The sequence below is a fragment of the Acinonyx jubatus genome, chromosome C2, assembly GCF_027475565.1.
Source record: "Acinonyx jubatus isolate Ajub_Pintada_27869175 chromosome C2, VMU_Ajub_asm_v1.0, whole genome shotgun sequence".
Taxonomy (NCBI): domain Eukaryota; kingdom Metazoa; phylum Chordata; class Mammalia; order Carnivora; family Felidae; genus Acinonyx; species Acinonyx jubatus.
This window is the reverse complement of record NC_069384.1, coordinates 7,101,669-7,128,021: the sequence shown is the minus strand read 5'-3', so window position 1 is coordinate 7,128,021 and position 26,353 is coordinate 7,101,669. Positions and strand designations below refer to the sequence as shown.

Below are 26,353 nucleotides of genomic sequence, written 5' to 3'. Positions count from 1 at the left end.
AGGGCTCTGGGCTGATGGCTCAGAGCCTGGAGCCTGCTTCCGATTCTGTTTCTCCCTCTCTCTCTCTGCCCCTCCCCCGTTCATGCTCTGTCTCTCTCTGTCTCGAAAATAAATAAACATTAAAAAAAAAAAAAGGTATAGATCGCTGGGCACCTGGGACAGCACAGAGCCCTCTTCGGATCCTCTCTCTCCCGGTCTCTCTGCCCCTTCCCTGTTCACACTCTTTCTCGAAAATAAATAAAATAAATACTTTTAAAAAAACCAAACAAAGAAAAAAGGGGTATAGATCTCATGTCAGGTGTTCTTACCACATTGAAATAAAATAAATTGGAAATGACTGGGTCTTAGCCACATTCTCGTATTCACATTTTCGGGTCTGGGTTCAGTGTGTAACCCGAAAAACACTGGTTTTGACAATCCCATAGAGAATGTGGCATCAGAGAGAGGGATCGGGAGCTAGGAGGACAGCTGCTCCCCTCTGTCACAGCAGAAGAAATCCCACCTTGGGCTGAGGTCGCCCCGGAAGGGGAAGGCTGCTGCAGAAACAAGAATTTCACTAAGGCACCTGACGAAAGCTGGGGCGCCATATCGCTTCCCAACTCCCCCAGTGCCCTCTTGGGGCCACACGGCTTTGGGAGTTTAGTCTCCCAAAGGAGCAACCTCACAGAACCCCACGGCACACGCATATAATTGTGGCCACTCCAGGGGATATGGCAATAGCGCAGAAAGACCCTTCTACCTTCACCTAGAAAAGATGGCACCATGGTGCCCTTCTTCAGAAAACTGCACACACATGCCCAACTCAGTCGGCTTGTTGAGCCTCAACGAACTAAACAGTCTGAAAGAGCGTTTGCAGAATCAAGTTCTCATGAATCGAGACAATGAGTGCTGACTTCGTAAGGCATACTAGCATTTCAAACCAACGATCGAAGGGGCAGGCAAAGAATACCCAATAAATTGGAAATTGCACTAAATTTAAATTCAGATGAGATGTCAGCCATGTCCCCGAACCCAACTGCGTTCTGACAGAGTTTCAGAATCAAGGGGCTGGAAGAATCTCCACCCCCAACGCCCCAGGCATGACTCTCCGGAAGCTACTTAGACCAACGAATGTTTAGTTCACATTACTAATGTTTTTCTAGGGAAGAGGTTCCATCATTCTCCTCTGCAACTTTAGAGTTATATTTATGTGGGCGTGTGGTGGTTTTGAATCTACTTTCTTCCTTTACCCTTCCTCAAACCATGTGAGGTTTACGAGGCATAGAAGACGACACGATATAAGACAGTTATAAAAACGCACACGAGACAAAACGATAACATAAATAATCAAAGGCATGGAAGTGAATTTAATGTAAGGGCAGAAAAGTAACCAATCACGAGATAAAATCAGCACATTGAGTAGGCTTACTATTTACTGTTGCTAGAGGTAGGACACCAATTTATCTCTGAGCTTCCTACTGGCCAAAGCAAAGAAGGAAATGCATCCCGTTACTATTCAAGGTGTCAGAAACATGAAGACGAACCAGGTCTTAGCAAGCGACATCCTTCCCAGTATCTGATAACAGATTCAGAGCATCGCACACAGTGTCGGGGTAGGGGTGGGGAGGGCTGGTGATAAAGCAGGGTGCTCCAAGCACTCAGGTCCCTGCTGCTTCGGCTACAGAAATCAAGAGACGGCACGTCCTCACGAGTCCTCCATACCTGCCATTTCTTGACCCTTTTGGAAAGAACTGGCCAACCAGGGACGTCAGTGCAGGAATATTAAAAATAAGCAAATAATCAGGGCACCTCAGTGGCCCAGTCATTTAAGCATCTGACTCTTGATTTCTGCTGAGGTCATGATCTTACGGTTCATGAGTTTGAGCCCTGAGTCAGGCTCTGTGCGGACAGTGGGAAGCCTGCTTGGGAGTCTCTCTCTCCCTCTCCCTCTTCCTCTCCCCTGCTAGCTTGTGAACTCTCTCTCTCTCTCTCTCTCTCTCTCTCGCAAAAATAAATAAATAAACATTAAAAACATAAGGGAATATGGGGCGCCTGGGTGGCTCAGTCGGTTAAGCGTCCAACTTCAGCTCAGGTCATGATCTCACAGTTCAGGGGTTCAAGCTCCGCGTCGGGCTCTGTGCTGACGGAGCCTGCCTCGGATTCTGTGTCTCCCTCCCTCTCTGCTCCTCCCCCACTCGTGGTCTGTCTCTCTCTCTCAAAAATAAATAAGCATTAAAATTTTTTTTTAAAAATTTTTAAAAAGATAAGGGAACAATTGAAAAAACAAAAAAACCTGGAGAGACAGAATGGTCTATATCCCAGTTTCCAAAAATCTTCTGTTTCTATGTTTTAAACTCACATTTGCCCCTGAGAGCACCCAATGCACTGTGGGCAAACAAATATTTACAGACCTTACTTAGTTCATCTCCTACCTAGTATTTGACTGTTTAGTCATCCCAGGACCGGCCTCAAGCTCTCTTTATGTATTTATGTTGTAGCAAATATATGGGCAACGCATCTCGCACAGTGCCAAAGTCACAGTAAATGCCACGTTAACTGCTTCTTACGCACTTCACGCACACAACTCCACAAGGCCAATACCAGGAAACAGGAGCCCCGTTACAGGTAAAGCACAGAGGCTGGGTAGGGAGTGTGTTGTGTCCCAGGTGATACAACCAGCAAGGGAAGAGCCAGGATTTGAACTTAGGCACTCGGGGTCCTGAGTCCAAGTCCTCGATCACCATGCTCTAGGACCTCCCCCGGTAGCCCCACACGAGTCGTCCGTCTCACGGACATGAAACACAACAGAATGGGCACCTGTTGGGTATTTTCAGAAGAATATCCTGGGAGTGGCCCTGAAGGCAGTCATGGAGAGATTTGCAGATGTGAGCTGAGCCATGTGCCCACAAAGGCAGGGCCTCCAGGGAGGAGCTGAAGATGATGTGTTTATGGGGACATACACACGGATTTTGGTTAAGTCTAGTTTTGTTTTGTTTAAAGAATTTTTTTTAATTTTTTTTTAATGTTTATTTATTTTTGAGAGAGACAGAGTGCGAGCTGGGGAGGGGCAGAGAGAGAGAGGGAGACACAGAATCGGAAGCAGGCTCCAGGCTCCGAGCTGTCAGCACAGAGCCCAACACGAGGCTCAGGCTCGAACTCACAAACTGTGAGATCATGACCTGAGCTGACGTCTGACACTTAACCGACTGAGTCACCCAGGCGCCAGCCCCCCCCCTTTTTTTTTTAGAAAACGCTGATCAACCCCATTTACAGTTGAATGTCAAATGTTCTCCCCACCAGACCTCCTGGGGGAGCTCAGCACGGTCCCTTGGTCGCTGCAGGCTCTGCAGAGAGGATGGGCTAACGCTGGTGACTGTGACAGGAAATCTGGCCAGAGGTTCCCGGGCTAAGAGGCACAGCAGGAATGAACCTGACCCAGAATGTGGACCTAAGAACTGAGGACCAGGACAGAAGTTGGACCATCGGGAAAGCAGTCAGTCTAAGGTTTTCAGATCGAGTGGAACACAGCCCGAGGCAAATCTTCATTTAGCTGTTGCCATACATAACACCCTATTTTATTTTTTATTCTTTTTAAAGAACTCCTTTTTTAACTTTTTTTAATGTTTATTCATTTTTTGAGAGTGAGGGAAACAGAGCATGAGCAGGGGAGGGGCAGAGAGAGAGGGAGACACAGAATCCCAAGCAGGCTCCAGGCTCCGAGCTGTCAGTGCAGAGCCCGATGCAGGGCTCAAACTCACGAACTATGAGATCATGACCTGAGCCGAAGTAGGACGCTCAAGCGACTGAGCCACCCGGGGGGCCCCAATAATACCTTATTTTAAAAAGGGATAATGTGCCTGTAAAAATGTACCGAGAAATTAAAACTGGGGCTTTGTTTTTGAAAAAAACAAAAGAAACTTGGCATCTGACATTGAGTTTCTCACATCAGAGGCTACAGACAGCAGGGTAGACTCCATCATGGAAAGAGCCCGCAGCGAACGGCACAGACGTGGCCATTAGCTTGACAAGGACGGAGACTTAGCCCTGTACTGTCATCTGTGCTGTGTGAATGGACCTCATTTATTCAAGAATGTCGCTGAACGCAGCCCCAGGCGACAGCCCTGAGCTCACCAGCCACATTAAATCTGTGATTCACCCTCACTTCAGAATAGTTAGCAGAGGCTTTGGAACTTAGAAAAAGTCCACAGCAAGGCAAAATCAAATTTGGAAAATCAATGTACTTCTTCTGGAAGCGGGTAGATGGGGCACCTGGGTGGCTCAGTCGGTGAAGCTTCCAACTTCAGCTCAGGTCATGATCTCACAGTCCGTGGGTTTGAGCCCCGCACGGGGCTCTGTGCTGACAGCTCAGAGCCTGGAGCCTACTTCAGATTCTGTGTCTCCCTCTCTCTCTGTCTGCCCCTCACCTGCTCACACTCTGTCTCTCTCTCAAAAATAAATAAACTTAAAAAAAAAAATTAGAACTGGGTAGAGACAAACCCACGATCCTCTTGAAAATCTGCTTCTTCAAGACCCATCCTTCTTTCCTATCCCTGAATTCGTCTTGCACGTAGAGACAACTCTCCATTGCCTTTCTCTCCACCACATGCTGGGGGAGTGTTCTTGAGCTCTGCTTCCAGAATGATCTTCCCCAAATACAAATCCACACTGGTCACGTGCATCCTAAGCCCTGTGTTGGACCACAGGACCTTCTTGGTCCACAGGACACGCCCCAGACTCTCTGGGTCTCCTCAATTCATTCGTTTCTCCAACCAGTATTTACGGAGCAAATCTCTCTGCCAGGCCCTGTCCTAGGTGCTGGGGATACATCGGGGTCCCTATTCTCACAGTGTCTGCATCTGAGCGGCGAGAGCCCCTCTCCCCTGCTACACCTTCTCTTGCCCTCGTTCACGATGGTCCTTATCACCCCAACTCTTATGCGGATAAGAAAGTTAATGTGGCTAGCACGCAGCCTTCAGCTCGTCACCGTTTATTGGAACGTCACTATCTTCCAGAATGTTCTTTTTAGTTCATTGGGTGGTGAAGCTCCGTGAGAGAAATACAAAGGTTTTCTTTGGCAGTTCTGCCCTGAAAGTCCAGAGAGGTCCGTTCTGAGAGAGGGCCCATGGGAGGCTGGCCGGGGCAAAGTGCATACTTGGTTCTAATCGACCGAACAAACTCCTAATCGAGTTCCAAGGCGTGGACTGAGGCAAGTTGCTACAAAAGGCATTTTCAGGCCCCCAGACAAGGAGGGGATTGTCTGGAGAGCGCCGGGGTAATTTGTGGGTCTGTTTTATTTCTGAATCAGAGGCAGTGGAAAAGCCGCTTCAGACCCCACGGCTGAGCGGCGGGCGGAGCTTGGCAGTGATTCATGGAGAGCTCCCCGCTCACACTGAAACTGGAGATGTTTGTCTTTACAGCTGGGTGTTATTTTTACCCTTGCTAAATATGCTCTCTTACACCTGGAATCCCAGTCTCTTCCCTCCAGCCCTGTCCCCTTCCCCCCCTCTCCAAAGCAGTTGAAGACTAAGTTAATTAAAAAGTCACCACCAACTCACCAACAGTTAGTTCTTTGTCCCTGCAAGGGGTTTGAAGCTTTCCCGAGTTTCTTCATTTAAGTTTATAATTCTCTTTACAGCTGAGAGCAGGTACCAGCCAGACCATGTTACGTGTCGGTCCTGAAATCTCGGGGTGGGGGGCGATGCGTCCTTTTGGGCTTCATCATTTGGAAATAAAATGTGCTATAGAATAGGATCTCGACGAAGAGTTACATGCGCAGGATGAGATGTGGCTTCTCTTCTGTCTCATGAGTTGTCTTTGTTGTTGTCGTTGTTTGCTTGATACACTTGGCATTTCTCAGAGAGGAAAGGACGAAGCCCAGTGGGCACCAAGGGGCTTCAGTCTTTTATTTGCATAACAGGCTATGCAAATTCTGGTTAACCAAAATGACTTCACTTTCGAGATTGAAAATCCCAAGGCGGTCCCCCTGTCCCGCTGCCAATACCGGCACTGACCCAACAGAACTTTCTGGCGTCCTGACGGGGGGCAGGACTCCGAGGCTCTCCTACTCTACAAAATGGCGCCCACCCACTCGACACCCCAAGAGATGTCGAAGGAGGTAATGAGTGGCTGCTGAGCAGAAGGGGTGAGAAGTCTGCTCCAGACAGAGATGCGGCGGCAGAACCTCGGTCTCCCTCCCGACTGTTCCCTGGGTGAGGCTCTCGGTCCACGTCCCAGTTTTGCAGCCCGATGAACTGACAGCTGTAAAGACTCAAGGTCCCTTACAAGTAGGCGAGCTACTACTAACTGGCCTCCCTGTCACGGTTCGGAAAACTCACTAGCTCGCAAGGCTCCCACAGCGTGACTTGGAAGGTGGCCGAACAAGGCATCCTGGATGCCAATCTGATTCAGAACCCTGAGGCAGACAGGAGTAAATGAGATTATCGCTGGGAACTTCTCTGTCCTAACAAAATACATGAAGCCTTATAGCAAATGTAGGAAAATAAAGACTAAGCCAAATCTCCATGAGTCAAAGGAGAAAGGCACGGAGAGAGAGTGGTCCCAGCGAACCACGTTCAAATACCAAATATTGAGTGTCGCAGGCACGATGAAAGACTCTGGCATTAAAAGGCCTTCAGCAGAGACCTACTCTCAGAAAGACCTACTACCTACCTCATTCTGTAGGCAGTAGGCGGGCACAGCACAACACAACACAACACAACTGACGTGCAGGGTGGTTGAACGGTTGCCATCCTAACACTGAGAATTTTTTTTTCAGTTTTCATTTCGGCCCAATGAGTATTTACTGAGAGCCACTGATGAGCTTGGATGGCCAAGTCTCTCCAACCCGCTTGTTGTTTTTAAAATGTGGTTTTATCTGGGGACATGTCACGAAGGTAGCGTGAAGGTGAGTCCAGGTAAATTGGCCCGCTGGAATAAAACGACACGAGACGGAAGGAATAGTTTCTAAATGCGCACCATATGCAAGGAACCAAAACGGTCAGTGTTTGGATGTAATGCCTCTCAGTGGACAAGGCACAGGATGTAGAGCTTGTCTGTCACCTGGAGGAGGCTGTGCTATCCCTGCCAACACAGAAAAGCTGTCTGGCTAAAGGAAGCAGCCTGAGGGAGTGGAGAGGAGGCCAGGCCTGGGGTCACATGGCCGATGACAGGTGGATGTGAGCAAGATCAGAAAACTTAGAAACTCAACGGTTTTCCTCCGTGAGACGGGTATAAACGTAATGTCATTCATACATCGGATAATACATCGTATATTAAAATCTATTAATAAATCACAGTTGGGCTGTGGATGTGCTGATAAATGCTGCTCCTTCTTGGAGTCTTTCTTTTGTGTCCAGGAGGATGGGGTCACACCCTCATGCCTGCGATGGCTGGGCCCCAGACATCCCTCTGTTCCGTACTTGTCACGGGATCTCCCAGAATCTTCCTCACCCCTGACGGACCGTGAGCTTCTTTTCACCCATCTTCATAGCAGCTAACGCAGTGCACGATGTGAACACCAATTAGATGTGAATTTAGGAAAAGGTTTCTCAATTTTGACACTGTTGACGATCGGGGCGGGAAGGTTCTTTCAGAGGTGAGTGGAGGGGGCGGGTGGTGGGGGCAGGGGATCCTCTTTTGTGTATCGTATAATGCTGAGCACCAGCTCTGGCCTCCAGCCACCAGATGCCAGGAATACCCCCCTCTCCCACCGTGACTATCAAAAGTGTTCTGCAGAGGCCCCTGGGGGGCTCAGTCGGTTAAGCATCCAACCTCAGCTCAGGTCCTGATCTCGCGGTTTGTGAGCTCGAGCCCCGCGTCGGGCTCTGTGCTGACAGCTCAGAGCCTGGAGCCCGCTTTGGATTCTGTGTCTCCCCCTCTCTGTCTCAAAAATAACTAAACGTTAAAAAAAATTTTTTTTTTAAAGTGTCTGCAGACATTGCCAAATGTCCCCTGAGACACAATCACCAGGGTTGAGAAATGGTTTAATGAATTAAGATCCACTGAACTCAGGTGAGGAGGTGAGAGCCCCTCCCATTCTGCCCGGTGTTCATTAGCACTAAGTGCGTGGCCCCAACGTCTGGGCTGATGTTGGAGGCGCCCAGGCTCTAACCTCGGGAGGATTCCCAGTGTGGTTTGTCCACATCTCATTTGGAGTCTCCCCAACACCCTGGGCTCATCCCTACTTCCCGCCTTCTTCCTCCATAGGTCCAACCTGTCAGCAAAGCACATCAGTCGTACCTTCAAAATGGGTCCAGAATGCCACCACCTCTCAGCCAGGCACCACCGCCCCTCACCCGAATTCCTACACAGGCCTCCTCCAGGAGGAGCCCGGGAGAGCCTGCTAACTCTGAGGAATGTCACGCCCCCACCTCCCTACAGCACCCCGACAGTCTCCTCGCTCACTCAGAGGGAAGATCGCTGCGCCTCATTGCCTGTTTGTGGCTTGGGTCACTAGGTGTCAGTCACGATTGTCCTCCAGCGCTCCAGGCTGACCTCGGGGCCTTTGCACAGAGCACTCCCTTCTCCTGGAATATTCTGCTGTTTGACCATGGGGCGTTCTCCCTCACACCCTTTGGGACGTTATTCACGTGTCACTTTCTTAGAGACCAGGCCACCCCATCTAGAGCGGCCACCCTGTTTCCCCGCTTGATTTTTCTCCTTCACATCTACCACGATCCAACCTACTGTATGTTTAACTAGATGGCTCAACGGCCATCTTCCCCATGAGAAAGGGAACAGAGCAAGGCAGAAGTTTTTTGTGCTTTATGACTGTAGGTCGAGAACCGAGAAAAGTGACCACACGTAGTAAGCTCTCAGTGAATTCTTGTTGGATGAATGAATGACCGCACGCACAGCCAGTGTGCCTAATGCCCGGACGGGCCAATCGGGTAACCCCCTTTTCTGTCATCGTCGTCACTCGGCAGATGCGTGTCCGTTAAATATGACGTCGAGAGCATCCTGCTGTCTGACTGACGTGCGGCTGGAGTTACCCACCCAACGAGTCTTCTTCCCAGACCACAGAGAGAGGACAGACAGACAGACAGACAGACCGACTTCCTGGGAGCAGACCAACTGCTACACGTTGTATTCTCCCGGGCCACTCACTCTGCAGGGCACCCATTTTTCATCTCCCTCGACTCTGCCACAACAGAGTGGCGGTTCTCGGACCAGCGAGCGCAGGAATCTCCAGAGGGCTCATTAAAACACCGAGTGCTGGGCTCCGTCCCCGAGTCTGGTCGGATTCGGCGCGTGTGGGTGGCCTGAGAACTGCACGTCTAACGCCCCCCCCCCCCCCCGGCTGGTGCTGATGCTGCTGATCACGGGGCTTCGCTCTGGGCACCAGCGCCCCAGGGACCCCTCACCCACCCGACTCCAGCAGGAAGTTGAGGACTCCAGGGGGTCTGGGGACGGTGCCAGGGCAAGACTCACAGGCACGGCACACGAGTTCATTACGTTCCAGCTGCAACGAGCTTCCGGGTGGGCCTACGCCGCCCTGCCGTTACCTCCAGGCGGGCTACGCGGAATTTTCACCGCCTTAGGAAGGGGGCAGGAGACGTCCGATGCACCTGACATCTGGCTGCATCTCCGAGTCAGAGGCGCCGAGGTGCCATGACGCAGCTGCTTTGCACACAATACTGCCCGCCTACTCACGGAAGGCAATTTTCTCGTGGGCCGCAGGCGTGTGCGTGTGTGTTATCTCCTGGCCCATCTCGCCTGTCTGTAGGGGCCTGGGCCTTAGCAACCTCACGGCAAGTTAAGGCCATCAGCAGGGGGCTCACTAGAGGCCTCGCAGGCAGCGGAACTCCCCACAGGGCCTTTGTGGGTACCGCGCTGGGAAACAGCTGGTTCAAGTTTGCACACGGACCCTCCTCCGCCGTGTGGACACCTGGGGGTTTCTGGTGCACGAGGCTGGAGTGAAGAAAGGGGGAAGGCAGGGTGGCCACGGACTACCGAGGCTGAGACATGATGTTCCGTGTCTACACAGCATGCAGTTAGATGGGTGTCTACAAGAACCGTGCCCTCTGATACAGCAGCGGCCAAGCCAAACCCACAATTACTTCCCCGCGGGTTCGCGAGGCGGTGGTGCCTTTCTCTCCTGTTTTCCTTTTATTATTTTTTATAGAGCTCTAGTATAATGGCAACAGATCTCATTTCGCCACTTCGGGAGCCTTGTGAACACATACGGGCTGAGGTTTTGCAGAACTCCACCACTTGGTCAGGAGCTGGGCTCCACCCTCCTCCCAAAGCACTTGGCTTTTTCCTCCAAGGGCGACGGATGGACAGGGACAGAGAGGACCGTTCGCGAGGATGCCATTCTACGTAGAAGGAGCTGGGTCACGTTCAGGCAAGACCCAAGTTGCAGAGCGCTCTCGTCCTGGGGGGTATTTGCACACTGGCACTCAGGGGCCGCAAAGGTATCCGCTCACATGTTGCAAAGTCCAGTTTTTGACTTACGTAAATGCCCCTGGAACTTGATCAAGTCGCGTGCGCGCTGCATGGGAGTCTGACTCGTGAAAGCTTCCAGCAATGACCATCAGAACAAGCTGCCGAGCTGGGGGCCAGGAGGTGTGCTTCTTTTCACGCTGCTGTCTCTAACTCCCCGGTACACCTGGCCTGGGGCTTCCAGGCTGGGGGACTTGGGGGGCGGCGGCTGCTGTCTCTGGAGGGATGCCGGGAGACGGGGTGTTTAGGAGCTATACCCCTGTCCCTTCTGCTCACGCAGAGGTGAACCATGCCTGCTCCACACTGCCCCCGCCGAGAACTCCCGCAGGGCAGGACCCCTGTCTCCCCGACCCTGCCTCCGCCCCTGACCCTCATGCAGGGCTGCTACAGACAAGTGTCCATTCAAGGTCTCCAGAATGAAAACCAACTGAACGCAGATCCACGTTCCCTATGATGGAGCTGGTGTGTGTAAATATCACACGGTGGGTCTGCAAAGTGTGCAGCCTGATCCGCAGTAATCTTATATCCACTCGTCGGGCCCCCAGATGAAACGAGCCTTAGCCACCCTGACGGCCACACAGGCAGCCTGTCGTGTTCTGAACAGCAGGTACTGCCTGGCCGCCCAGCTCTCAGTGCCCTGCAAGGTGCCAGTGAACCAACAATCTGATGTACAACACCCTCTACCATTTCCCATCCAGCCGGCTGAGCCCCTCAGTACAAGGAACTGGCCACCGCAGGGAATCCTTGGTTTGGAGGTCTGAGAGGAATGACTCCACCAAGCCCTGCCCAGCACAGAGTCTGGGAACACCAGGTAGGGCCGGTTTCCTGCGTCTACTTGGCCAGGGCATCACGCCCAGTGACTTAAACCACCGCTTAATCAAGGTGTTGCTGTAAGGATATTGCATAGATGTTGTTAGCATCTAGAATCCACTGACATTAAATAAAGGCACTTATCCTTCAGAATGTGGGTGGGCCTCGTCTAATCAGTTGAAGGTCTAAAGAGCAGAAAACTGAACTTCTCCCTAAGGAAGAAGAAGTTCTGCCTCAGGACCGCAGCAGCAGCAACTCCTGCCTGGGTTGTCAGCCCTCCAGCCTGCCCTACAGATCTCAGACTTGACCCACACAACTGCAAGAGCCAATTCCTTACAACAAATCTCTGCAGGGTCTAACCTATTGGTTGTTTTTCTGGAGACTTCAACTGACGCACCGGCCCAGGCACCACACTCAACTCCAGCAGGCACACTGAGCTCTGGAAAAGACGGGCAGGAGCGCCGGATTTGTCTCTACTGCAAAGAGGGTCAGTGCATGTCACCCTCCCGTCTTTCCAGAACATTCTTGGGGGTGGGCAACGATGACACTTGGTGACCAGCTGCCATCTGTGTCATAGCTCCATTCCACAAGGCTTCGGCGGTTCTGGAAGCTCCTCCCTCCCTATTATCACGCCAGCCCACTTCTCCCACAAGACAGCAGGCTTCTTCTATTTACATATTTTGTTAAATTCACAAATAGCACCGGAAGAATAAGAGAAGGTTTTGTTTCTCCAACACCGTCCTCACCTCCTCACTCGGTCTCATTCTGGGGCTGCTGAATCCAGCCTGGCAATTCCCAGAGCTGGTCGCAGGCCAGGCTCTTGGCAACATGGGCTAGGGCACGGCTCGCTTCACTTTTTGCTGCCTGGAAATCGTCTCAGTGCCCTTTGCCCAAAGTGTTCTCGCTCTCTCTCCCTCTGTCCCCCATACTCAGTGTCTCCCTAACACAGCCTTGCTCTAACACACACGTACGCACGCACACACACATGCACGCACGTGGTGATGTATTCCTTGCAGGTAGAAACCAGCCTTGGAAGAAGTGGTACGTACTCAGGGCTCACAGCAGGCTGACCAGTTAACGAGCAGGGGAAACATTCTATCAGACGGATAGGTTTACTGTGAAATAGTCACACGTAACCGTCAACTGCCCGGGCCAGGACTCCGCTATCCTGGACCCTCTGACGGCATTTTCTACCAGGGTCCTTTTGTCCTCATGGACGTCTAGAAATTACTGCCTTGCCGGGCCTATCTTGGCTTGAATTCCACTTAAAGGACCAGCTTCGTAGCAAGATTCAACATCAGAGCTATCTTCCCCCTCTTCCAGAAGAAGCGAGACGCACAGAGTGAACGAACGGGCTTCTCGGAGCCGAGGAAAACTCTTGCCGTCTCCCATCTCCCCGTCTGGCACGTCAGCCACACTGCGGACATTCTCTCTAAGGCCCTGTGACTTGGCACTTTCATCAACTAGGGGTTGACGCAATGGTTTCCAGTGCTTATAAAACATGACAATTATAAAAAGCGCATTTAGCATTGAAATATACGTGAGGCAAAAAGGGGGCCTATTATGGGCGCCGCGGAGTGGAAAATGCACTGGGTGTGGAGTCAGACGCCCTTGGTTTGAATCCAATTGCTTGAAGCTGGGATCTCAAGTTAGCCAGAAAATGCCTGAGCCTCAGTTTCCTCATCCATCAGATGGGGACAAGCATTCCTCACAAGGCTGCTTGGAGCATTCACAGCTCGCTGGCTGTACAGGGGCTTTGCGCGTTAACAAAGCACCAGAAAACGTGAGCCGTTCTTAGGACTCTACGTCAGATCATGCGGCATCTAAAGGAAATTATCCTTTCTTTGTCCCGGGATCTTACGTTCTTTCCGAATACGCGTGGGGTATCGCGTCGCAATGGAAGTCAACTTTACTCTTCAAAACCGCGTCTGATGAAACGCTTTTGGGCATCAGGCGCACGGTCCCGCATTCGATAACATATGCGGTGAGACAGTGGCAGTGACAAAGTCAGGAAAGGGAGTACTTCACGTGTGCCACCAGAACTTGGCTTCAAGCGTACGGAAAGGCGAGAAGAAACGGCGCGCACCAAGAAGGCAGGGGTGGAGCGCGTATGAACTAGACCCACCAGCCAAGTCATATGGCCCGGACGTCACGCCGCACTGCCTGGCCACTAGCTCACACTCTCCCTCCATAAAAACATAAGCCGGCATTATTTTCCAGGCAATAAAACCCTCAGAGATGAATTCCCGCCATATGTGGGCACGGCCCCCCTCCCGCAGAGCCCTCGTGCCTGGGAAACAGAATCGAGCACATCTTCAAAGGGAGCTCTTGGTAAATATACTACCCGTTTTACAACCTCTAGCCTTCACGCAAACCACTGGAGAACACATTTTCTCAGCCCGGCCCGATGTTACCGCGCAAGGGCCTCACTCGCGGCAACGATCCTTGGAGAAGCGTGACTCGTTTGCCTCTTCCGGGGGCAGGAAAACAGCGAAGTCGGGGAGAAGAGGGGCAGGGGCGTCTCCTTACCTTGAGCCGTTCACCTGGTTAGGGTTACACTCCATCTTGACGGTGACCCTGGCTGGAGGTTGAGACAGCCAGTCCTGCTGAGGGACGCGGGGGCTCATCTTGGATGTCTGTCCATAGTCGCCGGAGGAGGACGCGGTCATGTCCGTCTTGGCCAGGTGTGGTGTTCCGTAGGCACACTCGAACAATGACTGGTCCTCGCTCACGACCGATAGCGCTTCCTGAATGCCCAAAGAAACACACGTTCAGGACGCGCCAAAGGACAGTCACGCTTCAAAGGGCTGCCGGCTTGCGAGCCATTTCTAACTGGGACCACATTTTAGGTAGTTGTCGTGGTATCCATTTCTACCTTTGAGAAGAAAACAGTAGCTGGGTTTCTTCCCTCCCGACCGCAGCAGTTGGAAGCGGCCGGCCCCGAAAAACTTTCCTGTGGGTCTCCCAGCATCCCCGGCCTGACTGCCACAGTGCAGATAATACCCACTTTAATCTCAACTCAAGGAAGTTGAATTTCAAAGGTCTTAGAAGACATCCAATTGCTTGTGTCATTATTTGACAAATGCAATCGATAATTCAAGCAGACAGGGTACAGAATGGTCATGGAGACTAAAAAAAAGAAATGTGATGGAGAACACCTAAGCATCTGGTGAAATTGCCACATTCCCAGGAGGTTTCCAAGAGGAGACGCTTAGAAGAAAAGTAAAGGGAAGTGGGGCACCGAAGGACGAACGGACAAAGGTACGAATTTTTCCACTTTGAAGTTATTAGCTGAAATGGAGTTTCGAGCAGTGTTTCCATGATGGTGAACATCTGGATGATAAATGAACCAGAAAAAAAAAAAAAAAAAAAAAAAGCTCTGAATTATCCAGACGCCTCCAAATACCAGGATGTTTAAAATATCTGGGATCACTGACGAGCTCTTTTTCTCCCTTATTTTCTATTAAGATCTTTGGTCCTTTGTGTGATTTGGTGCAAAGAAATAGAAAATATTCGTCATTATTGGACCATTCTTGTGGGGCTTTAAGTCAAACAAGTGGCTGGCCTATGGCTACGCGTATATCCTATTCACCAGATCGGCAAAGGCAAATTAGATCTGGAAATTTCAACTGCTTGAATGATATACCGTGCTGCAGAAGGGAAGGAAAGGGACTCTATGTCTGCCCCTCTCCCCATGTGCTCTCTCTGTCTCTCTCTTTCAAAACAATAAATAAATAAATAAATAAATAAATAAATAAATAAATAAGAAATAAACATTTTTTAAAAATGGACATCTTGGGACCTGGGGGGACAGTGGAGACTTTAGTCCCAACTGCTCATCCCCAAATGAGAGAATCTGAGGTCCAGAAAAGTCCAGAACTCACCTTAAAGGGAGCTGTGGAATTAGGGATAGATCGGACTTGTGTTTTACCTTCCACTGCCTCAGCCTACGACGATGCCTTTCTTACATCTCTCGGTTTGGGATACTGTTTACGTTAGCACTCCCTTATTTTTCTTCGAGTTGGTATTTCAGTAAATAAGGCCGCTCCCTGTTAGTAACAGAGACTTGGGAGGCAGCTTTTCGAAGATACAGACCTACCTCCTTGCAGAAGTATCAGGATTATTAGAGAACACGTGTAATTTCACAAAGCACCCCTCCCCACCCCGTGTGCACTGTGCCACCTGAGGACTAACCTCACAAGCACATGAACTTCGTTGCCCGACAACACTGAGCTACGAATCAGCGAGTAGGAAGAACCTGCAGCAACAAACTCAGTGCTCTGGACGTCAGAGTGGTGGCCAGGTGCCTGTACATATATACACCCCACCCCTCCCCACTTCTCAAAAATCCCCAGAATCACAGCTTGTGCCACTTGGGGGCAAGAGTCAGCTGGCGGTGGAAACAGTAACACAAAACGTACACAAGGACAGCTCGCGCCCGCCAGACGGCCACAATCGGACACGAGGAAGGAACAACAACAAAAAGGTAAGGCATCTTGAATCCACAGAAAAACCAAACACGTCAACAATAGACAACAGCGACACGAGGCAGCAGCTCCGAAGCTCTGGGCACCGGAGACGTCCAGGGGAACCTGAATTACATGGCTCTCTCTTCTGGTCCCAAGGGAGGGTAAAGGAATCTCACGACTCAAAATTCACAGATGTGGCCTTACAAGTAAAATCAGCACCACGGGCTTAGCGTCGTAGTGATATTTTCAAAAAGACATAAATCCCAGCATCTTCTATAATTTCTGCAAAACTGAGTCTCCCCTCCCATAGCAGCACTTGGACAGAAAGGGTTCACATGGTCAGAACAGGAAACGAGGCCGACGCCTGCCCCCCTCTCCCGCCTGGTCCCACAGACAAGACCCAGTTCAAGACCCAGTGCAAGGTTAGCGCCGGCTCCCCGGTGAAGAGAAACACGAATAAACGTGCGATTCGTATCAGAACTCGGCAGAAACAGGTGGGGGAGGAGGGACGGGCTAGGTTTTAAATTACAAGCGAGAAAGAAAGAGGTTGTGCCGACAAAAAGAGTCACAGCGTCAAAATATGAGTATACCTCCGAGATAAAGTAGAGTAGGGCTTCCCGTGACCAAACAAATGCGGCGTAAGATTTTAAAAAGTGGATCAAACTAGAAGAACTAAGACAAGGCTCCAGTGTGTGTTTGGAGAGGCAGGAACCCATTCTCACATCTGGCAAAGCATTATTTCAGCACATGGTTTTCTAAAGAAAGAAATCAAAGTTAATTGAGATCGATTTAGGGGAAGGAAAAAAAAACTTACAAAAGCCAAAGATAAGGGAGACACACATCTTTTCCTCATATCTTAAAGTTCTCCTCAAAGTTCACATTGCATAAAAAATGAGAAAGGTGGTGCAATTCGGAATATCAAAGGTTGCTTTTGTTCACTAGAGGAGAAAGAGCCCCAAAGTGAGGGAGGTTCAGGATAGGCATTTCAAGAAGGGTGAAATCGAAGCCACATTCTGGAAAGAGAGACCAATAAAAACGCAGGCCCCGAAGTTATTATAACTGGACCAAGACTGCCAAACACCTAGAATTAAGGAAGGTCAGGAAAAGGAAACAAACAGAATCAATCTCTCTTCCTATCTCTCGGTCTCTCTGTCTCTGTCTGTCTGTCTCTCTCTCTCTCTCACACACACACACACACACACACACACACACACACACGCCCATGTAGCACATTTTCGCAACAGGAGAGTAAAAAGAGGCCAAAGGCTGGTTGTCAGAGACCCCCTTCGACAAGGATCGTCACTAAAAGTAACCGCCCTTTAGAAGAAAACAAGCAAGAGACACTACAGACCAGCAGTGTTTCTTTGTCCATCCATTTGACTTAGTGACATCGTCCCTTTGGCTCGGTGTGAATGACAAAGGCTGATGTGAAGGATTCGCCCCCTCCCTGCTTGCCGGCTCTGGGACTTCAAAGAGGGAGAGGATCTCGCCCGGCAGGATTAAAACCAGAACAGAGCTCTGAACACAGGCTGGTAACCAGGAACACATGAGTCCCTCAACTCCAGCTCCGCAAGGGACTCCTGGCCTTGGCTGACGCTGTCCCTGCTTCCCTCCTCATCCGTGGCCACCTCACCTACCTACCTGCCTACCTGCCTGGGGTGTCAGGAGATGCCTTAGTTAACATGCATAGGCTATGCTCTCAGAACGTTCGGGCAGCCACGGGACTTGGGGACCGCTCGGGTTGCCTTATAACGGAGAACTCAAAAAAAAAGTCAAAACCTGGCAGAAACGTGGCATAATAATTTAATATGCCTGCCTCTATGTTACTATAAAAAGAGCTGAACTTTAGATTGGTGTGTGGGGGTGTTTTCTCTGTGGCTCCAGGAAAGTTGGGATATTCCAATGTGGCAAGTGACACACGACCAACCTCGTTTTTTACGAACTTATGAGACGCACATAAATTCTAAGCAAATTGCCCCCGAATTAAAGGTAGTGCTGTATTAGGGCTACGGTGTTTATTTCAAATGAATGTACTCAATGCACCAATAACATACGAGGACATTCTTTTGGAGTTTGGTCATGGGCTAAGAGTCAACTGATCGTTCCAGAAGCTGGGGAGTTCTCACCCAGATGATATTTCATAGTGTGAGCCTAAAATTCGATTTGTCTTCTTTAAAAACATTTTTTAACGTATTCATTTTTGAGACAGAGAGAGAGAAAGAGAGAGAGAGCGCGCGCGCATGACCCAGGGAGGGACAGAGAGAGGCGAAGCCACAGGATCTGAAGCAGGTTCCAGGCTCCAGGCTCCGAGCTGTCAGCACAGAGCCCGACACGGGGCTCGACCTCACGGCCCATGAGATCATGACCTGAGCCTAAGTTGGATGCTTAACTGACCGAGCCACCCAGGCGCCCCACACTTTATTTTCAAGTAACTAGATTTGGGTACGGCAAAGGATCCAAATGCCTACGTTCAAAAGATAATAATGAAAAGTGGAATGTACTTTGTAAACGCACTGACATTTTCAGCAAAAGACATCAGGGACCCTGAAACAGATGCATTCCTTTCTCTACCAGATGAGTATTTTGAGAGGCTCCTACATTTCAAGTAAAAGAATTAGAAAATAAGGCCTGGGCTCCTCTTTGCTTCTAATTTTGTGACCCCCCCTCCCCCCACAAGGGTTAAAAGTACTACATTGTTAATCCAGAGAACCCAACATACTTAGATTGTCATGAAATCTGGGAGTGAGTCACAGGATGATCAGCCCTCCTCCATAACCGAAGCAAGCGAGACAGAGAGACAAGTCCTTACGTGGTTTTCAAAAATCTGAGAAACATCCAGAACTCAGTGTCCACAGAACTGGATTCCCAAACCCATGTCTCTCCGGCTTCCTCAAGTGTCATGTGCCTCCAGGAGTTAGGAAAAACAAGTGGGAAATGTAAGTGAAACAAGCACGCTAAATAAGATTACGGTCGTGCCTTGGAGAACATTCTCAACGAAGTTCTTGCTGTCACAACCCAGTGTCCGTTCCAGGAAGCCAGTGTCATCTGAAATCAGGAGCCAGTCTTTTCCACGGGGGTTCTCAAACCCGCTGCACCCCAATACAAAACTCTTCCTTCAACGTCTCCCACACAGAGCCAAGCAGAATTTGGGGCATCCCGTAACTCCACACCCTGCAAGGAGTACGGTATCTTCTGGCCACTTTTCTCTGGATTCACAAACAGCTGCTCCATCACAAAATAACCAGGTTGCCCTGGGAATGAAGCGCTCCACATGCACATTCTTTTAAGCCCTATGCCACTGACTACACCGTTTTCCACATTTTCCCAGCTCTGAAATCTGGATGCATCTTACAGTCAATGGCATGCCACTGGCTTGCTTACTCATGTCTTTCCCCTTGGCGGCAGACGAAATGTTGGTTCATTTTATAACCAGTGCCATCTTAAATTTATGAAACATGGTCATTCAGTTCTGACAGCAACCCCGTAAGGTCAACCGCCACTCATGCCCCAGGACAAGAAACCAGGCCTGAGAAGAAGAGGGACGTCAGTAAGGAGGGCCAAGTAGAGGCAGGGTCTGGGGCTCTGGGGAGAATCCCTCCCCAAGGCTGTACCCTCACCACTGCCCGGATGTCCGAGAAGGAAGGAAGGCTGGGCTAATGGAGGCCACGTGCAGAGCGCGTCCCTACCCGGTCTTGTCATGGCCGTGGAAAGAGCAGGGCTGTTATCACAGTAAGAGATGGGACCACCTAGAAAGAGAGAGGCTATAGAGGGACTCAGTGGGAGAGGGTGAAGAAATAAATGCCCAGAATCTCACGATTTATGACGGAATTAAAGCATCAGGAGAGGAAAGGAACCCTCTACATACAAAAGGCTCTCCCATGAGCTTAAAAGCTATGCAGCAACAGGCCCCAGATGCATTTCAGTATTTCTTTTCTTTTCGCTAATGTTTATTTAGTTTTGAGAGAGAGAGAGAGAGAGAGAGAGAGAGAGAGAGAGACAAAGTGTGAGTGGAAAAGGAGCAGAGAGAGGGGGAGACACAGAATCCGAAGCAGGCTTCAGGCTCCGATCTGTCAGCACAGAGCCCGATGCGGGGCTCGAACTGGCGAACCGTGAGATCACGACCTGAGCCGAAATCGGATGCTTAACCGACTGAGCCGCCCAGGCGCCCCCATTTCAGTATTTCTTAGATAATCAACAGAGCTGTTGTTTTCTTTGGTTAATCATATTATTCAGACTTAAACTGAGGGCCATGTATCGGGACGCGTGCATCCTGGGTGGATGCCTGACTTCTCCTGGTGAATAATACACAGGAAAAACAGGGCAAGTAGGAACCCCATTTACAAATACGCTACAGCCAGCAGCACGTGGTGGCCTTGTATGGGTGTCTAGAGACCTAATGGTATTGGAAAACTCTTATTAGGTTGTCTCAAGCCCGATTGTGTATAGCTTCTCTTCAAGGCAGACCCCCTGCCATAGATGCTTCTGGAAAGTCACCTCCTGCTCACATTTGGGAGGGAAAAAAGCAACAGTACACCTAGGGAAGACCCCCACCACCACCTCCCACCACCATTCACCCAACACCCACATACCAATCGCGTAGGACTTATTCTGAATGTGTATGTTTTTGCATTCAGATACAGCCAACATCTCATGTCATAAGAAGCTTCATCTGACCAGTGGACCTTTTCATTATGACACACACAAGAAGCCAAGCATGAAGTTACAGATGGGGGTGAATCACTGTTGCCCTCTCCTGATATTCTTTTTAACTCTTCGGTGCGGGAAACATTAAAACCATATATTAAACGCAGCATCTAGCTCTGTGTCACGTTTTTCTCATTTAACACATTGCTATTTGAGTCCTTCAAAAAATATAAAAAATCTTGGATTAACCTCAAAGGGAACATGCACGTAGGCAAACGAAGTCCATTTGAAGAGCGTATTTCTCCAACATGGTGTTCCCTCAGTATCAGACAAGTTGACAACATGTGCTACCAGCTCGAGACCCAGGACTGGGGTGGAGATAGGGAGATTCATCCAGATGTGTGTATACACTCTGACACACACAGATATACACCCACCTATCCGTCTACAATCCATCCACCCATCCATCCACCCATCTATCTCCTAACATTATCATTATTCACAGGGCACATGAAAAAGACTTTCACATATTCCTCATCTCTCAGAAGACTCATGGGGCAGATGTTGCATAGATGACACAGAGAACCTGAACTCTCTCTTTTCCATCTTTCCTCATCCCTTCCTTTCTCGTCTAGAAGGTGCTTCCCTCTGTTCGGCATATCCCTTCAGAAAACACTGAGCTAGAGACGGCCCCCTCAGGACCCCCTGTAGAATTTCCCCGCTCTGAACTCGCTGGATTTCTCTTTGGCTCTGGGCAGGTCTAAGGTGACCCCGGGAATTCTCTTTGCTCAGATACCTGTCTCCCAGCTCCCACATTTATTAAAATATAAGCATTTTCAGGGCGGGATCATTTATACATTTGGTACTACATCACAAGAGCTTCTTAACATCACGTTTGCTGATGTTCATATTAACCATTAAAGTCATGAAATCAGGGCGTCGGGGCGGCTCAGTCCATTAAGTGTCCGACTTTGCTTAGGTCATGATCTCACAGTTTGTGGGTTCGAGCCCGCATTGGGGTCTGTGCTGACAGCTCGGAGACTGGAGCCTGCTTCAGATTCTGTGTCGCCTTCTCTCTCTCTGCCCCTCCCCGCTCTCACTCTGTCTCTCAAAAATAAATTAAAAACAAAAAGTTTTTAAAAGTCATGGAATTATATTACAGCCCAATCATAATGCAGTAAGTGGGGTCCCAAAACTTCTATCCCATCACAATGAGGGATCCACGTTTGTGAGGTCAATGGATTTTGCATCCAACGACCAGGAATCCAGAGGCTAACCGTCCCTGGCAACACGTCTGTAGTCACCCACACGGAGCATCGCAGGGTCTTGCCTTAAATCTGCGGAGGCATAAACTGGGGACCCTATGTAGCCAGGCACATACAAATAAAATAAGGCTCACTGGAAATTAAAATCTCCAACGCAACAGAGAAGCATTCATTGCGGAGCAGAAATCCTAGAAATATTGTGGAAGACCAGAGCTTTGCAGAAAGACTTCAGAGAAAGAATAGTTAGGTCTCACGCAACGAAGACTAGATTTCAGCGAACCTTGAGGAATCAGAAACCCGGCACACATAATTTTAAAATGACTTCTGTTTCCTTGCCCAGGGCTGTGCAGGATGCCCTCTGAAACATCGGAGAGAACTGAAGGAGACTCTTTCTGTCAGCAACGGAAGGGTGAAGGGTGCACGGTTTCAGATGTGCAGGAGTTGCGTCCTGAAGACTGACCACCCAGCCCAAGGCTGGAGTTGACTACAGTACCTGGAGCGTTCTTATCACAAAAACAAACAAATAAAGAGGGAGGGAGGAAACTTTTGGGGGCGACGGATGCGTTTGTGGCGGAGACTGTGGTGGTGGTTTCATTGGTGGGTACCCTTCTTGGACTCATTAAGTTGTACACGTGAAATACGTATGGCTTTCTGCGTGTTAATCAAGCCTCAATAAAAAGGTTAAGGGAAAAAAAAGGAACAATGTGTAAGTGATGTTAATAGCTTCTTTGTTCTCCTACAAAGAAACGTATTTTTTCCCATAGGCTTCTTTCCTTCTTTAGAGATGAACTAAAAGTATAAAAACATGTGTGGAAGCATCCTGTTTATAAGTTTTAGGTCGGAGGAAATGCAAAGATCACCATGACTGCTCCTGTAGACCTCCTGCGCCCCCTGAGTTTGGTGGGGCTGGCGTTCGATGTTCCTTTTTGTTTTCCTAATCACTGCCGTCACCTAACGGTCAGAGGATATGCATCCAAAGCCTTCATCTTATTTTTATCTAGTTTTATTTTTCGGTAATCCATTGGCAATAAAAAGAGAACTTTGGGAACCGCTTCCTGCTCCAACTGCCACAAGGAGCTTGCTGAGAGCTCGTTAGAGATGCAGATTCTGGTCCCCAGCCCTGCGAACAGTCCACTCCACAACATGGGCATACTACATCCTCACATGGGCAAGTTCAAATACAGCTGCCTCACCCTTGTCGGAGTCTCGATTGTTTCAACTGTAAAGACGGCATTAATCACAGCTGCCCACCTTCCAACCAGGGATGTTAACTGGACTCGGTGAGCTAGGATGTGGAAAAGGTTTTATAAACTTTCCTATTATGTTTCAATTATTATCACATTCTAGAAAGTTGACGAGACTGACCCAAATGCTCCACGTGGTTCAAGCCATGGTTTGGATTACCCATTCCTAGTCATGTGGTTCTAACAAGCCAGATGCCCGAAAAGTATAGTCTCTTACGTGTAAGTAGTCACTTCTCTTTGTAAAAACTAGTTTTGAAAGTCATGTGCCTTTATCTCACGGGGGGAGAGCACAAGCTAACACCTCTTTTTTTGATGTTAAGAGGACATTAGTCACTCTAGCCCCATGTGATTTCACCTTTTTAGTCCCTGATCAGTTCTTGCAGAGTTTTCAGTTGTAGTTCTACATTAGTTTGTTTGTTATTAATGAAACACAAGCTTCGTGTGAGAAGGGATCTGGGTCTTCTGGTCAAAACTGTAGCCTCAGCTTCTGGTACATTCCTTGGCATGCTGTTGGCATTCTTTATATGATGACTAAATGAATGGATGGGTGAATGGATGAATAGATAAATGCACAGGTGGGTGGGTGGATGGATAGATGGATAGATGGGTGGATGGATGGATGGATGGATGGATGGATGGATGGATGGAGATACCATGTTCTTACAACATAATCTGTATTTCTCTCCCCAAAATAGCCCATGGCACACAACTGATATTCCTCAAACTCCCAAAAAGGTCTTCTCTTCTGGGATGTGGGATCCCTGATGTTTTTTATTTTAACTTTCCCTAAAAGCTCATGAGTTTTTAATAAACTTGTACAAGGATGTGTTCCTACAGCGGCTTTGCTAAGAAACTCGTGGGATGATGCTATCCTTCTGATTTTTGAAGCTTACTCGCCCAGCTTGGAATGCAGGTGATTCAGGTTTCAAGAGGCACAGAGGATTCTCAGAACACCACCCCAGGCCCACAGGGGGACACAGTCTTTTGCTGTCACAGTCTGTCGGAACGGTCTTTTTCTGAGCACCAAGGGAGGGATGGTATGTCACCCCTCTCGTGTGCAGAAGGAGCTCCGCGTGAAATACCGGCAGCCCTCTGCTTGGCCTTTGCAAACCACACATGTGCACACTAAAAATACAGTGCAGTGCACATCTGGGATGTGTCTCCTCCGTGAATCTCTGACACATGGATTCATTGTTTTCGATAAAATTCCAAGAATTCTATTCATGAGAAAGTTCTGGCACAATGGAAAACCCTGGCAAGCGCAAGATAGGAACAGCAGATGTCCCGGCCTCCACCCACAGTGCTGCCGCTGCTGGCTCAGCTTGTTTCCATCAGGTTTCTATCTCGTGCCTGCAAACTTCTAATCCGAGCCTCTCTCTAAAAGGAGCGTGAGAGCAGCCTTACATTCAAAACAAAGTTGATGGGGCGCCAGGGTGGCTCAGTCGGCTGAGCGGCCGACTCTTGATTTCGGCTCAAGTCATGACCCCAGGATCGTGGGATCGAACCCATGCTTAGCTCAGAGCCCGCTTTAGATTCTCTCTCTCTCTCTCTCTCTCTCTCTCCCCATCTGTCCTCCTCCCCCACTCATGCTCTCTCTCTCTCTCAAATAAAACATAAATAAATAAATAAATAAATAAATAAATAAATAAATAAATAATTGATACAGTTCCTTCCAAACGTGTGAGAGCAGATTCGACCCGCGAGTGCCCGCTGGGGCACATGGGGGTTTAACAAACAGCAAGAATGTAGGGTCCCTGGTTCCAGATGTAGCCACCCACTCAGTGCGGCCACTCGGTGAGGCCCAGCCCTGGGGCCACCACTCCTTAGGTCTGAAATGAGGGTCTGCTCTTCTGATGTTTCCTAAGGTCCCTTCTTGTACCCAAATAAAATCTATTTTATTTAACTAGTGACATTCTCTCCCTGCCATGGCCACAAGGCAAGCTCCACCTTCTCTATCTGTGACCGCCTTTCTCTACCTCTGAGCAGATGTTGGGGGGGTGAGGGGAGTGTCGGCGGAGGTCTCCCCTAGGCGCATCTAATCTACCACTTGTGCGGTTGTCAAGAAGTTTTTATAAGGTCAAGTTAGGGGTTAGCTTTAGGCTCCGTTCATGCAGCCCCAGATTTGAATTGCCCACGTCCCACGAACATCTTCCTTGCTCACCGTGAGAAGGTAGGCGAGACCCTGAGAACTCATTTCACGCCTTCAGGTGTGGTTAGGATGTCATCTCCTGCATGGGGACTCTAGGGCCGTTTGGCACATCAATCACACCAATGATAACAAAGTAAGGTTCTACTAACCAAAGCCTTACAGAAGCCAGGACGAGCGGGTGAGGAAGTCGAGCACATAGCCCCCACGACTATCAAGGTCCAAAGACCTCCCTCCCTTCCTTACCATCCCCATTCTCGAATAATTGTCGGCACAGACCACATACTGTATACAGCAGCAGACCCGAACGTGGACACTTTCTCCTTCTTAGACACCGACTCCCGCTGTGGAAAGAGCCAAGCGCTCCCCCACTGCGAGGGTCTCATCCCTGCCAAGCTCCTGCTTCGGCTCTGTGAGTAATGATGCCTCCCTCCCCGGGGCCGGGAGGCTAAGCCTGTGCTCTGCAGAGATTTTCCAGTACATAAATCTGCCCTAGTTTCTGCACAGGAAGGAGACCAAGTAGCCAGGGTATCATAACCTTTGTTCATGCTCGGGGCTGACCTCATTCTTCTCCCATGATGTAGTCTGGAACACCAGGGAGCACCCTGTCATCGGAACACTTTTCACGCACCAACAAGCTGGCCGCAGCGAGACTTGATTTTTACGACTCTGGGAGCGTTGATCTCAAAACCTACTGCACTTGAGTTATTCATTGTAAACTTGCCCGACAATTTCAAACCACACATACATATATCATACCCAACGGGGCTCTCTTGGGAGTCCGCCCTGCACCCCTCTGTAAATTGGTCTACGTTAGAAGTCAGAATCGCTCTTTAAAACTCTGTAGATCCATTCATACCCAGACCAGTCTAACTTGCAGAACAGCAGGTGGCCTGAAACTTTTAATGAGGCCTACACAAGGGTCTAAACCTCGGTTTTTGGATTGGCTCTTTATTTGGAACCTCTTCACTTACTGTACTGAATCCTCATGGAGAAAACAGACTCACTGATGTCCGTGGGCCCATCTTTTCCAGGCAGAGGAGGAGGCTTCCAGGGCTCAGGCCCATGCTGAACACAAAGACGCCTGCTGGATGGGTGAGAGGTGGGCACCTGCCTCCCCAGCCCCGTGGCCGGTGCAGAGCAAGCTCCCTTCGAAGGGGTGGGGTTTTATGTCACTCACCCACTTGGTTTGCATAACGAGCCTTTGTGCATATCACCCCTCTACTGTCTGCTTCTGGAACAAAAGATGATTTGCCTTCCCTGTCTTCTAACCCGGCAGAGGGCGCAGATCACTACCGTAAGCACAGGCGCCCTTGAAATCAATTTAAAAATTAAAACAAGGTATACAGAGCT

General features: G+C 49.5%; 1 protein-coding gene across 11 annotated transcripts in view; it reads right to left on the bottom strand.

The window, feature by feature from the left end:
* The window catches only part of ERG (ETS transcription factor ERG), a 265,893-nt gene that overhangs the window by 48,254 nt on the left and 191,286 nt on the right, over positions 1-26,353 (bottom strand). For 7 of the 11 annotated variants that reach the window (XM_053220550.1, XM_027041609.2, XM_027041610.2 and 4 more), the window contains one exon: positions 13,762-13,979. In XM_053220550.1, coding sequence (XP_053076525.1) covers positions 13,762-13,979 — 218 coding nt within the window. Of the gene's footprint in view, positions 1-13,761; positions 13,980-16,291; positions 24,431-26,353 lie in introns of those variants that run through there. The other 4 variants (XM_053220553.1, XM_053220549.1, XM_027041611.2 and 1 more) reach the window with 4 other exon arrangements.